Raw genomic sequence first — 13,352 nt, forward strand, 5'->3', positions numbered from 1 at the left:
ATACCCATTAATAGAAGGAAATGGCAAGAGTGCCTCCTTCACCTTAATCAAGTCCTCCAACCTTTTTTTGCAATCCAATTATGTGTTAATCATTGTAAGTTTTATTTTATCCAAAAAATGAGAAAATATATAAGGTATATTGTATCATTAAAATGCATCAAGGTCAATCATTAAAAATTAATATATGAAGTTTTTTATTAATCAAAAAGAATAAAAAATATTTGGGTATTGTTAGGTCTCACTTGATTTCACAAGAAATTTATAATAGGATCTAATAAAATCATCATCCCATTAGCTAGAATGTTGAAGGAAAATAAATCCTATTGTACACAAGTAAAATTAACCATATATTAATGACACACCTAACATCTCCACTTTTGACACTGCACTTAACATCCTATTCATAACCACATTCTTATCATCTCAGCACTAATTATTTAGATATATTACATTTGTTTAATTAATTGAGAGTTAGCCTCTAACATTATCATGTTATTCTATAATTAATCAAATATATCAATTTATTTAATTAAAATATAAACCTAAATCTATTTCCCCTACTTGATTAAATAATATAACTATTCAATTAATTAGCCTAAATCCCTAAATCCCCAAATCCCATTATAATCCCCCACTAATGAGATAATCATATCACATCCATAATTTAAAATTAAAATAAATACAAGTCACTAATTTCCAAAGAAAAAATAACATTAAATCGAAACCATCCCACGGGGGCTTCACTTAGTGAACCTGGGTTATAGCACGTGTGTTCATGATATATATTTTCAAAAAATATTGCCCTAAACTCATTTTTTGTCATCCCCTCCCAATACACAGGTTGAATTAAAAACCCCCTATTTTAACCAAATATTGCTTTTTTCATAGCCCAAATTAAAACCCCCCCTATTTTCACCGATAGAAAACATATTGTACCCTCATTTTTTGGATATTAAACCCCCAATATGAATGCACGTGATATAATATTGCCTAGCTAGTGAAGTCCACGTGAACCATCCATCTGATCAAGTTAATCCTAGCCCTCTATCTTCCAACCACTAGCATTTAGAAATTTTTCCCCCCCCCCGAATTAAAATTTAAATAAGGGTGGGGTTTAAAATAATTGAGTATCACAATGATAGTGAGGTGAAGAACAAAATGATGGACCCTATGGGGGAAAGCATGGTGAAGGATGAAAAGATGGATTACCATTTACTAGCATGAGTGAAATATTCTCTCAAGAAATCCTATCCATCCATCTTAAAACAATTTTAACCATTCATTTTTCCCTATCAAATCTATATAAATAAAACAAATCCCCAAACCATTCCAAAAAAAATTGGATGCACGTAGGAAGATTTAGATGCACAAAGTAATGTTGCAATATTGGGCACCTACACTCTACTCCAACAATCAACAATCACTTGAAGAAATCACCTATGGTGTTCAAAGGTTCATGATTATGAGATCTTGATTATATTTTTTTTATTTAGATCGAATACAAAGCGTATTGTTTTATATAACTTATAAGATTTATAGTTTCTATTATTTCTTGTACTTGGTATAAATGTTGGTGCTCACATTTTAGCATTCTTGGTGGGAAACTATCCCAAAATAATCCATGATACTATTAGTAATATTTGAAGGTTTTATGTAATTTTATCATATATTTAATATCATTTCTAGTTTAGCACGTCAACATTATCAAATGGTGCATCCAAAGAACCAAATGACACATCCATAGTTATCATGTTGCATCCAAAAACTAGAAGATAAAAAACCCTAAATCTTGATTGAGTGGTACATCCATTCTATTTAATGGAACACCTACACCTCAAAATGGCACACATGTAAGTATTGGTAGATAAATTCTAGCTATTGGTGGTGCACCAAAAAGTGGAATGTGCATTTGTACCCCAAAATGGCACACCTAGATCTTGAATGACATATCTACATGAATGAGAGATGCATCTATAATTATAATGGTAGACTTAACCCTCTTAGTGGTACATCAAACCCTAATTACACATTTAAATTTCCTAGTACTCTTGCAAAACTTTGTAGCATATCTACAAATAGAATACAATTTATGATCCTAATGATATTTTTACACTTTAGAAAGTAATATGTAGTCTTTTAGTCTAACTAATATTTTGGTGCTCTAAGTTGTGGGCCCCAAATCCTTAAGGCCTAGTAATCTCACAAATGTTAGTGTAAATGGTGTCATTGTCAAACTAGTTATCTAATGTCCTTTATAGTTAGTAACGTGTTCATACATAACCTTAAGTTTAATTAGCTATTCTAATGTTTTGTTTCACCTTGATTAGTTGAGACATGTGTACTTACTTAGCAAGACACCTATTGCATGTACATTTACCGCTTGCTCGGAAACTTATCAAGTGTTCTCACAAGTGTCCCACATTTGGAATATTAGTCACTTGTTGTTTACTACTTTCCTACCTCCAATTGCTTGCCTATATATGCATGTCGACATTGTAAATTTTACTTGCACTTCTATTCAATCATTTAACTTTTATATTGCATTTTTTTCTATCTCATAGATGGAATTTTCACTTGCTTTACTTGTTTGACTCGTTGATGTTTGGAAATTATTGGGTATTGTTAGAAATCTCTAATCCAATAAAACCATTGATGAGATTCAAAGCTTATACTTAAAATAAGAGCCAATTCCTTAGAAGCCTGTGATGACATTATACTATAATCAACATATGGAATAGGTATTCCACCATTGAATAAGCCATTACTAGTAAATAATGGGGTAGTTAATGAGTAGTGGAGATCATTCATTATAATAGGTCTACTAAAAAAAGACCAAAAGAAGAAAGAAAGCATAAAAAGTTTTAGATTTCATGAAGTAGGTCATGGAACTAGGTCATGGAACTATTATTGATGAAGGGTATAGCTTGGTTACGTATGCTCATAAAGAAAAAAAAAATTGATAAATAGAGGTAGACACATAATTTTTTGCAAGATAGACTCATTTTATTTTAGCATTATTACTAATGGTGTGTATATACAATAAAAATGATAGATAGCAAATAAGAGTTAGGAAAAATGATATCAAATTAATAAAAATCTAGGTTAGTAGTTTCATGTTTCTATATAATGATATGGGTTTATTGTTTCAACCCAAAATAGTTGAATTGATTTTATTTTTTTATTGTAAGTGGTCTTCAACATAGTGATTTACTTTTAAAATATAATACTAATAAATAAATACTATGTATTATATACAATATATAAATTAACATTGATATCTTAAATACATTTATCCAAAAGACAAATGTAAGATAAATATTTTTTTTTTATTATGTTTAATATTATAATGATGAAAATGGCACCTGTGTTTTTTTTCATCATATTATTCTTTATGCATAAACTAGTGTCGAAGTTGACATATGCTTGAATGAAAGCTGATAAATAATATATCCTTACCTCATTCCATCTCCATACATCATAAAGATCTAAACTTAATTCATAACATCCATCATTAATTACCTTTGTTCAAAGAGAAGATTGACTAAATCGCTTGCACATATAATTTGACCCATATTTCCCCTTCCTTGCTAGTCATTGTGATCTAAAAATAAATGTGAATTATTTCAAATAACATCATGATTATTTAAGACATGGCCTAATCATGTCTTAACGTGCAATATTGTCTCATTGTTGTATTTGTTGATCTTGTTGGACTGCAATTTCAGTAGATGTGTTTCGCCATTGCTGTGTGATCACTTGAAAATGTTGAAATTGTTCATCTACAGCGTATAAATGTAAATTTTGACTGTTTTTAAGGCTCTTGTACGGCTGCAATAGTTGTCTCTGTTGGACTGTTACCTCTCTTTCTGTAATTTGTGGCCTCTTGTATAGCTGCATTAGTTATCTCTGATAAACTGTTACGTATATTTATGTAGTTAGTTCTGAGTAGTCATTGATTTTTCTTCCACAGTCCTTTTACTACCCTCTTTAATTGCAATTTTTTACTACCCTCTTTAATTGGGATGCGTCTATTCTGGCTTCAAAAAGACAATACAGAGTGACTAGTTTTACACTGTCGATTTTGCAATTAACGATGTACGAAAGATCTGTTTTGGAGCTAGAATAGCTTCAGCCCTTTAATTACACCCTCTTTAATTACAATTTTTTATTTAAATTTGATTCAGTAAAAACAAATAAACGGCCAAGTTAATGCAAAACGTGAATGTTGTAAGACTGGCTACTTAATATTGTACTGGCCAACTTAATGCAAAATGCAGGGCAATAAACAGTTTACAGTGAATGATACGATTTGCCAAGTAGCCCTGGATGCAACCCATTCCGAAGAGACTTGTTATACAAGTCAAGAGAGCCTCCGCTTAGAGACATCAATCTCACAATGGGAAACATGGGCCTAATAATCGTGGGGTACTTAGCAGTTGTTCTGCTATGTTTTGCTTGTGAGTGGACCTTCAATATTTGTTGGGTCTCATTAGTTTTGCTCTCTCTCTTTCATTTTAAGGTGAATTTCATTGATTGGTCTTTTATTTGCAGGCGAGGGAAATGCAGAGAAGGTGAAAGCATTATTTGTGTTTGGAGACTCGTATGCTGATACAGGGAACCATGATCCCTACAACGCAACTGATAATGCACCTTGGAGAAGGCTATATGGATTCAACTGGCCTGTTTATCCTGCAGGGAGATACTCCTCTGGGAAAGTGCAAACAGATCGTTGGGGGTAAACATAAATTATTATCATTTTTGGGCGAATTTAAGTATGTTTTAAGTTTTTCATTTATTTAGATGGTCCATCTGAAATCATATGACCTATTTCATAGTTTAATTTTATATGAACCATCTTAACAAATCATAGATTAGAAAAGCTTTCAATTTATTTAGATGGTACATCTGAAATAAACATGACCTACCTCATTTAATTTCATATAAACCACCTTAACAAATCAAAAATTAGAATATATTGTTTAAATTTAAATATTATTTTAATTTGTTTGTTTGATTTTTTTTTTAAATTGTAGAGTTAATCTCAATAACTGCAATTTAAGTGTTTGGTTTAGTGATATATGTTCTCCAAATCTTGTATTCTTTTGCCAGGTATTTTTAGAAGTTTTGAAACCTAGTGCATGAATTGAAAGCCGTTGCAGGGATGGCTAATCTAAACAATGAAAGTTCTGCTCAAAATGATGTATTTGTTGTTCTTGTTGGACTGCAATTTGAGTAGATGTATTTAGCCATTGTTATTGTTGCGTGATCATTTGAAAATGTTGAAGTTGTTCATGTACAGTCTATAATGTAAATTTTGGCTGTTTGTAACCTCTTATATGACTGCAATAGTTGTCTTTGTTGAACTGTTACCTCTCTTTCTCTTGTATGGCTGCTTTAATTGTCTTTGTTGAACTGTTACATGTATTTCTGTAATTAGTGCTAAGTAGTCATTTTTATTTTTCTTTGACAGTCCTTGTACTACCATCTTTAATTGCAATTTTTTATTTGCATTTGATTGAGCAAAAACAAATAAATGGCCAAGTTAATGAAGAACGTGAATGTTGTAAGACTGGCTACTTAATGTTGTACTGGCCAACTCAATGCAAAAAGCATGGCAATAAACAGTTCACAGTGACTGATACGATTTGCCAAGTAGCCCTGGATGCAACCCATTCTGAAGAGACCTCTTATATAAGTCAAGAGAGCCTCTGCTTGGAGACATCAATCTCGCAATGGGAAACATGGGCCTAAAAATCGTTGCGTCCTTAGCAGTTCTTCTGCTATGTTTTACTTGTGAGTGCACCTTCAATCTTTGTTTGGGTTTCATTAGTTTTGCTCTCACTCTTTCATTTTAAGGTGAATTTCATTTATTGGGCTTTTACTTGCAGGTGAAGGAAATGCAGAGAAGGCGAAAGCATTGTTTGTGTTTGGAGACTCGTATGCTGATACAGGGAACCATGATCCCTACAACGCAACTGATAATGAACCTTGGAGAAGGCCATATGGATTCAACTGGCCTGGTTACCCTGCAGGGAGATACTCCTCTGGGAAAGTGCAAACTGATCGTTGGGGTAAACATAAATTATTATCATTTTTGGGCAAATTTAAATATGTTCTAAGTTTTTCATTTGTTTAGATGGTCCATCTGAAATCTTATGACCCACCTCATAGTTTAATTTTATATGAACCATCTTATAAAAGCTGAATTTTGTTGCACCTAGCATTCTGGCTGTAGCATTGGATGTGTTCACTGGCATCCATTCTAACAATTGGATGTGTTCACTGGCATCCATTCTCTGTTAGAGACAATGGTCTTAATTAATGAAGACCCTTGGGTGGCGGTGCCATTGCAGTCTATTCCCTCAGATGATGAGGATGCGGTGGTCATTGCTTCTAGTGATACTCCTGAAGTAATTGGGCCTAGCAACTGGTTCCTCAGATCTAGTTAATTGGCGGGGCCTTTTCTGTTCCAGTATATGTTTTTGAATTATGCTTTTGATTGTACATGGCCTCTTGGATGTAGTTGATCTTTTTGATTGAGTACCCCTGTCAGATATGGGTCTTTTTTGGTGGGGTTATACTTTTGGTAGGGTTTTATACTTTGATTCTCTTGGTTATGTCAGGATTGAATTTCATGCTTAAAACTTGTTTTTTTTTAATACTTTTATTATTATTAATATGATTTTCAATGGCTTTGTCATTTTTATAAAAAAAAATAAAAATAAACATTGACCTATCTTATAGTTTAATTTTATATCAACAAATAAAAAATTAGAATATATTATTTAAATTTAAATATCATTTTAATTTATATGTTTGATATTTTTAAAAATTGTACCTCTTAGAATTAGTCACAATAACTGGAATTATGTGTTTGGTATAGCGATTTATCTTCTCCAAATCTTGTAGTATTTTTAGAAGTTTTGAAACCTGGTGCATGAAAGTCGTTGCAGGAATGGCTAATCTAAACAATGAAAGTTCTGCTCAAACTGATTAAAACTAAAATATTTTGCCCCGGACTAATGTGCACAGGTGAGATCTTAGGACTACCCACTCCAATAGCTTACGAGATGTTGAGAACTCGCCAGTGTGAAGAGATCCCAAAGAATATTGTTCAAGGGGTAAACTTTGCCTTCGGAGGGAGTGGAATATTGGAAGACCATGGCTACATAACTATTTCTGATCAGGTGAAGCAGTTCAAGAAGCTCATGAGTGAAACAGGTGTACTTGGTTCAGAGGAATTGGGTCGATCAGTAGTGCTTATCTCCAATGCAGGCAACGACTACCTCTCTTATATAGATAGCAATGGAATAAATATTATGGTACACTACAATCCTTTTTCCTTAAATGTTTCAACTTGTGATATTGTCTCTTGAAGACCTGTATCAAGATCTAAGTAAACTGATTACTATTTGGGTTGTGATTTGAACTTTTGAATTTAACTGTGTATTCTCTTTTTCTCAAATCATATTCTATTATTCATTATCATAACAAAGAACAAGAGAACCATAATTTTTTTGGGTTTCTCTTGTTTTCATCTTGATGATGAATCATAAAATATGATTTGAAATATTGATAAAAAAGATACACAATCAAATTTCGAAATTCAAAACTGCGAAAATCTAATGTCTATAATATTTAAATATTATATGCTTTTGTGTCATAGGGACTGGTGAGTTTGGTGTCAACTGTTGTAAGCGGCATGGTGGATGTTGTCAAGCAGTTATATGAATGTGGATTTAGAAATTTTGTGGTGAGTAATGTGGCAGCTTTGGGATGCATGCCAGAAGTTAACAGAATATCATGTGAATCTTCATATGAGGATTTCCTTCAACATCATAGCATGTTATTGACTGAAAGTGTGACAAAATTAAGATTTGATCTGAAAGGCTCCAGTATTATAATTCCAGATTTGTCTTCTGCAAACAAACACATCTTTTCCAATGCTCTAGATTATGGTATTTTATATGCTCTATTCCTTTAGAGTTAATATGCTAAATTTTAATTATTGTTTTGTTTGATTCTTTCTTAAATGAATCATGGTCTGAATCCTTTGGTGGGTGATATTTAGGTTTTGAGGATTGGTTCCAGCCATGTTGTGCCATTGACGGAGGAGTATCAGGGTGCGCACAAGTGGATGATAGAGGAGATGCACTGTTTGAGATGTGTGAAGATCCAAATAATAGCTTCTTTTGGGATAACAGGCATCCAACCAACAAAGGATGGCATGAAATCATGTCCTTATATGCATATGGGAATACCAACGAAGGAAAGGAATTGAGCTTTGTGGAAGGTGCGCTTAGCTTGACAGAGTGGGTGAAATCTATTGGTTTTGATGCCTACGACATCTCACCAATTTAGACTGATAATCTTGTAAAATAATCCTATGTTGGGGGAGCTAGTTCCTAATTATCTCTGCCTGTAACATCTTGAATAATTATAAATTGTATTGGTTTTTGGACTTTTAATCTATTGACGGCCACCCTTAAACATCACACACTAAGCGTTGACCGCTTAGTGTGGCTGGTGTGGGCCCATTCCCTTTGCCAGTATCCGTTCCTATTTGTTCCGTTTCCGTTAGCATGATTCAAGTTCAAACATTGCTCCCACACAGTACGGTTGCTTTCGGTACGTGTTTGGTGACAGTCTGGGGCAGCTTTTATTTCCCTCTGGGGCAGCTTTTATTTCCCCGCTTGTACCAAAATGGGAGCTCTGGCATCAAGGAAAGGCCATTGTGGTGAGCTGTTACAGTTGGAAATGCTCTGGCAAACGTATTCAAAATGTGGAAGCATAGACAACACACTTAACTATATATTTCCATTTTCATATTATTGATGATTTCTCACCTTTTATCTAAATAAATATTATTTTTTAACTAAACAAATAAATATGATGATATGGAAAAGAGAATATATCTTGAGAGGGTGTCATATTTTGAATTTTTTAATTATTAAAGAAAAGTGTCATTTTTTAAAATATAACTTAATATTTTTATTTAAAATTTAAATAAAAATATAAAATGCATTAAAAAATTATGCCACTTTCATGTGCTTCAAGTTTAAAAGTGAGATCAAAAGCTAGTGCTATTCATTTCCTTTATCACGATGTGGCTCGAATTTCACCTGGTTGTATGTCCTTAATTTTATATCAAGTTTTAGTTAATGTAACTCTAGTTCCTTAAATGATAACAATTGAGGTATTATACAGTTTTAACATACTAATTTATAAAAAATAACAAATTCCCTTACTCATATAAAGGGCTTGTTGCAATTGAACACTTGGTTAAACAAATAATTTCATTGGTCACATCACATGTCAAATTAAAGATAATAAATGCTTAATGCATGCTAATTTTATGTAATTAAGTTTATGGAGCCTAATCACCCTTAATTGTGCACTATATTGAACCATTTAATAAACTAGTTTAATGAAAGCATAAATGTAGGGATGATAGAAACATAATGTGTGCAACTTTGATTTAATTGCCCGTTTATGATTGGGTAAGTGCACACAGATGGTGGTCAGAAAAGTGGACACACCCAAAAAAAACGTGAAAAACACCAAAACGTGCATGAGGTATTTCAAATTTAAAGAACCTCCCGTACGCGTTTAGGCTCGTTTTGCCGAGCCTAACCAAAGCTAAACTGTGTGCGCGGTTTAAAACATACTAACCGCGTACGCAGTTTAAAGCATACTAACCGCATACACTGTTTAAAAACTAAAACCGCATACGTGGTTTTGTCTGTCAATAAAATGCAATTCACTTAGCATTCCATTAGATTTTTCAGTAGGATATATACATAAAAAATAACATTTAAGTATAAGTGACATTTCTCTTTGTCTTTTATCTTTCTTATACTTTAAGTTATATTTTATGTATATACTGTCAGGATGTTTGAGAGTGGTTCCAGATCTCTAAGAGTTATAATGAAGATTCTAGTTTTTTGAGTATTCTTATTGTAAAGTGGAAAATCGAATCCTAGTTGTTCCCCCACTCCAAGGAGAGAGAAGGGAGGTCACTAGGGTTGACGGTTTTCACTTAGGAGAGACTTTACATTCAAAAAAGGGGTTGAAACTCACAAGATCCAATCCCACACAATGCAAGACTGGATTCTAAATGAGTTTCAAGGGTTAAGACATCAAGGATACCCTCTTTTGTAAAGAATGTAGATAGAATGATTGAACTAGGAATGCATGTAAAGTAGGAAAGATTCGCTTATAAACAGAGATGGGGACACAGGATGAAGCTACGGACCTGGAATTAGCAGTAAAATGTCGAGACGATATTGTCCTGCAAATTTGAGCGAAAGTTGATGGGACGATGGTGCTCGGAGTGCACACAGTCCTCCGAAAAATCCACGAAACGAAGGGGGATTTGTTCATCTCTGCACAAGGATTCCAGATCTTCAATTACAACCGCGTACCTGCAACCTACACACAGAAAAGAGAGGACGATTGGGGGGTTAGGGATTAGGGGTTTGCCTTTAGGTCAAACCCCGGTTTTGGAATTAACCAAGAAATGAGAATGTTGTAAATGTAAATGTTCGTAATGTAAACAAGTACTGATACCTTGTTGTAAGAATGTTTGTATTCTTACATGCGAAGGTGTAATGATGTTGTATGTTGTATGTTGTAGGTGATCTCCTCTTCAATGGTTGAATCCTTGTCTTTGAATGCAACACCTAGCCTTGAATGGAGACTTAGAATACTCAATTGCTTGAAGGAATGCTTGAATGCTTGAATGTTTGAATGTTTGAATATCGCTTCTGCGTCTTGCCCTTGCTTATTTTCTTCCTCCCTTTCTAGAAGAGGAAAAGTAGTTTATATACTTGTCAATTAGGGTTGAGAGACTGATTTTTCCGACCTTAGGCCGACCTAGAAGCATCATTTTCTGAATTGCAAACTTAAAGACCCGATGCCCAACAAGAAACCGGGCCCAAAATAGGGCCAAGGACTAGGGCGCTGGGCGCCATGGTCCCACCTCCCGGGACAGCAGGGTGCAAGGAAGGATCAGGCCAAGGTGCAGAAATATGCAGTTTTTGATGTCACAAGCAGGTTTCGGGGTCTCCATTCAGGTTCAACGTTGCGCCACCATCGTGAAGACCCAAATGCAGTCGAAATTGCAAGTGTCGCAATTTTAGGACACTACATTTAGCCCCCACTTTAGCGGGAGTATAAGCGTACGCCCATACTTCCAGTAAAGTACAAGGAAACAACATTGAAAGACTTTCACCACGTCAAGGAGGCAAGATACACCAAGCCCCCAGTGGACTAAGGATCTTACGACTTCGATTGACAAAGTAAAAGGGAAGATTACGAGGGAGAATCATGACTGTCAGTAGTAAGGTTCCCTCACTATGAGTCATGCAAGAAAAATACCAAAAATTTTCAAGGCAAAGCTAAGTTCGCCAAGAAATTTTCAAGTATCTTGAAGAGATATGAACGGGGTGTATGCCCCCCTACGTTAAAGCGATCGCACACACCTCATCGAGGGTGATTGCTTTAAGGTAGTGATACATATAAGAAATGAGAAGGGAAAGGAGCACGTTATCACAAGGATTTAGCCCCCAAGTGTGAGATAAGCCCAAGGATAATAGACACAAAACACAAAGCACAAGGTGACTTCGCTTTCCTCAGGGTCAGTATGCTGTATGATAATTCATGTATATCATATGTATGTATGCATAATTGTTCTTCATTCCCCAATCAAGGAAGGTCACCTAGAAGAAGGGAACACATGTGTCTTTTGAGTCAACATGAGAGAGACCAAAAGAGATCTCAATGCTTTGCATCGTCCTCAAGTAGACAACACTAAGGACAACAAATAGAAGAATGAGAGTAACACATAGAAGAAGTAACAAAAGAGATCAAGAGAGGAGGAGAGAGTCTGCTATGCTAATGAAACTAGTCCAGCACGTCATCTACCCCCCGATCTTGCTGATCAATATTTCGGGAAGGCAAGAAACATGCTAGAGGAGGAACATCCAACACAGCAGATGGAGCTATCACAAGGTCCAAACAAGGGCTATGTTCATGTTCCAAGCCACGTTGTTCTTGTCTAGGAGCTAGGATAAGTGCTTTAGAAAATTCGTTAGATAAATGGTTATCAACATCAACATATTCATATTCACTATCAGAAGAAAGAGGAGTAACATTTTCATCATGAATAACATTTTCATCTATATCATCATCAAGATTTATAAAAATAGGATCTTTAACTCGCACTGGATCAAGACCATCATGCATCTTATGTTTAGGAGATTTTGGCTCAATTTTCGGCTAAGGAGAAAATGGAATAATACTGGCTGAAGGTGTTTTTGGGGATTGCAAAGTTTGAGAAGCAGCTGCCTGAGCTCTAAGACGACGCTTTCGTCGGCGTTCACGTGCAGAACGATTTCGTCTAGTCTTAGTAGGAAGTTGAGAAGAGTGAGGAGGAGGAATGTTCTCATCCTTATCACTTGGGTGTTTAGGTTGTGGTCTCTTAGGTTGAATAATAGGAGAAGAGGAAGGTCTCTTCTCTCCATAAGAGGGAGGAGGAGGAACTGCTCCATATAAAGGAGGAATATTTGGTTTAGGAAGGAGACCAAGTCCATCATGACGAGGAGGTATAGGTCTACCTTTAGGAAGTTTATTAGACATAGACATAGTCACATCCACAGGGATGGGTTGGGAATCTTCTTGAGGAAAGACATTAGTTTTATCTTTCAAAGGAAGAAATTCCTTTTCAAGAACAATAGGAATATCAAGTTTGGGTGTTCTAGGTTCACTTAGAGATAGGATCATATCTTTTTTCCACTTTTGATAAGAGTTGAAAAGATGATCACTTCGCGGTGGAAGAGATTGGAATTGTTTAGGCCAAAAATAATCAATAGGAACGCTAGAAGTTCTTTCAGCTGGTTTAAAGAGACTATGATTGACAGTAACAACTTCACCATTATGGGGAAATTTCAAACACTTATGAATAGGAGAAGCAATAGCTTTCATGGAAGATAGCCAAGGATAGCCTAGCTTCACACGAAATTGTTCGGACGATGGAATAATAGCAAAGTCCACATCAAGGGATTTGTTATGAACCTCAATAGGTAATGTAATAGAACCAATTGCAGGAGAAGAAAATGCATCAAACAATTTCACAACCACATTTGTTTCGTCATAGATCACTTGATTCAATTGCAAAGTAAAAAGAAATTCTTCAGTAATGGCATTAACCATACAAGAAGGATCAATAAGCACTCCACGGCAAGGTGTATTCTTGACTTTTGCAACTATATATAAAGGACCATCAGGTGCCCTGATAGTTTCACTGGAATCAAATGTGATGGAAGGTTCTTTAGGGATTTTCTGTTGTTCCA

The 13,352-nt window shown here is 34.8% G+C and overlaps 1 protein-coding gene across 1 annotated transcript; it reads left to right on the top strand.

Annotated features, from left to right (window-relative positions):
- The first annotated feature begins 4,342 nt into the window (after positions 1–4,342).
- Positions 4,343–8,552, top strand: LOC131045810 (GDSL esterase/lipase At5g03590). Its single transcript, XM_057979468.2, has 7 exons — positions 4,343–4,457; positions 4,552–4,735; positions 5,110–5,793; positions 5,889–6,071; positions 7,033–7,322; positions 7,667–7,958; positions 8,072–8,552. Exons 3-7 carry the CDS (start codon positions 5,733–5,735, stop codon positions 8,359–8,361), a joined length of 1,116 nt encoding a protein of 371 aa, XP_057835451.2. The 5' UTR covers positions 4,343–4,457; positions 4,552–4,735; positions 5,110–5,732; the 3' UTR covers positions 8,362–8,552.
- Positions 8,553–13,352: the final 4,800 nt, after the last annotated feature.

This window comes from Cryptomeria japonica, chromosome 5 (assembly GCF_030272615.1).
Source record: "Cryptomeria japonica chromosome 5, Sugi_1.0, whole genome shotgun sequence".
NCBI lineage: Eukaryota > Viridiplantae > Streptophyta > Pinopsida > Cupressales > Cupressaceae > Cryptomeria > Cryptomeria japonica.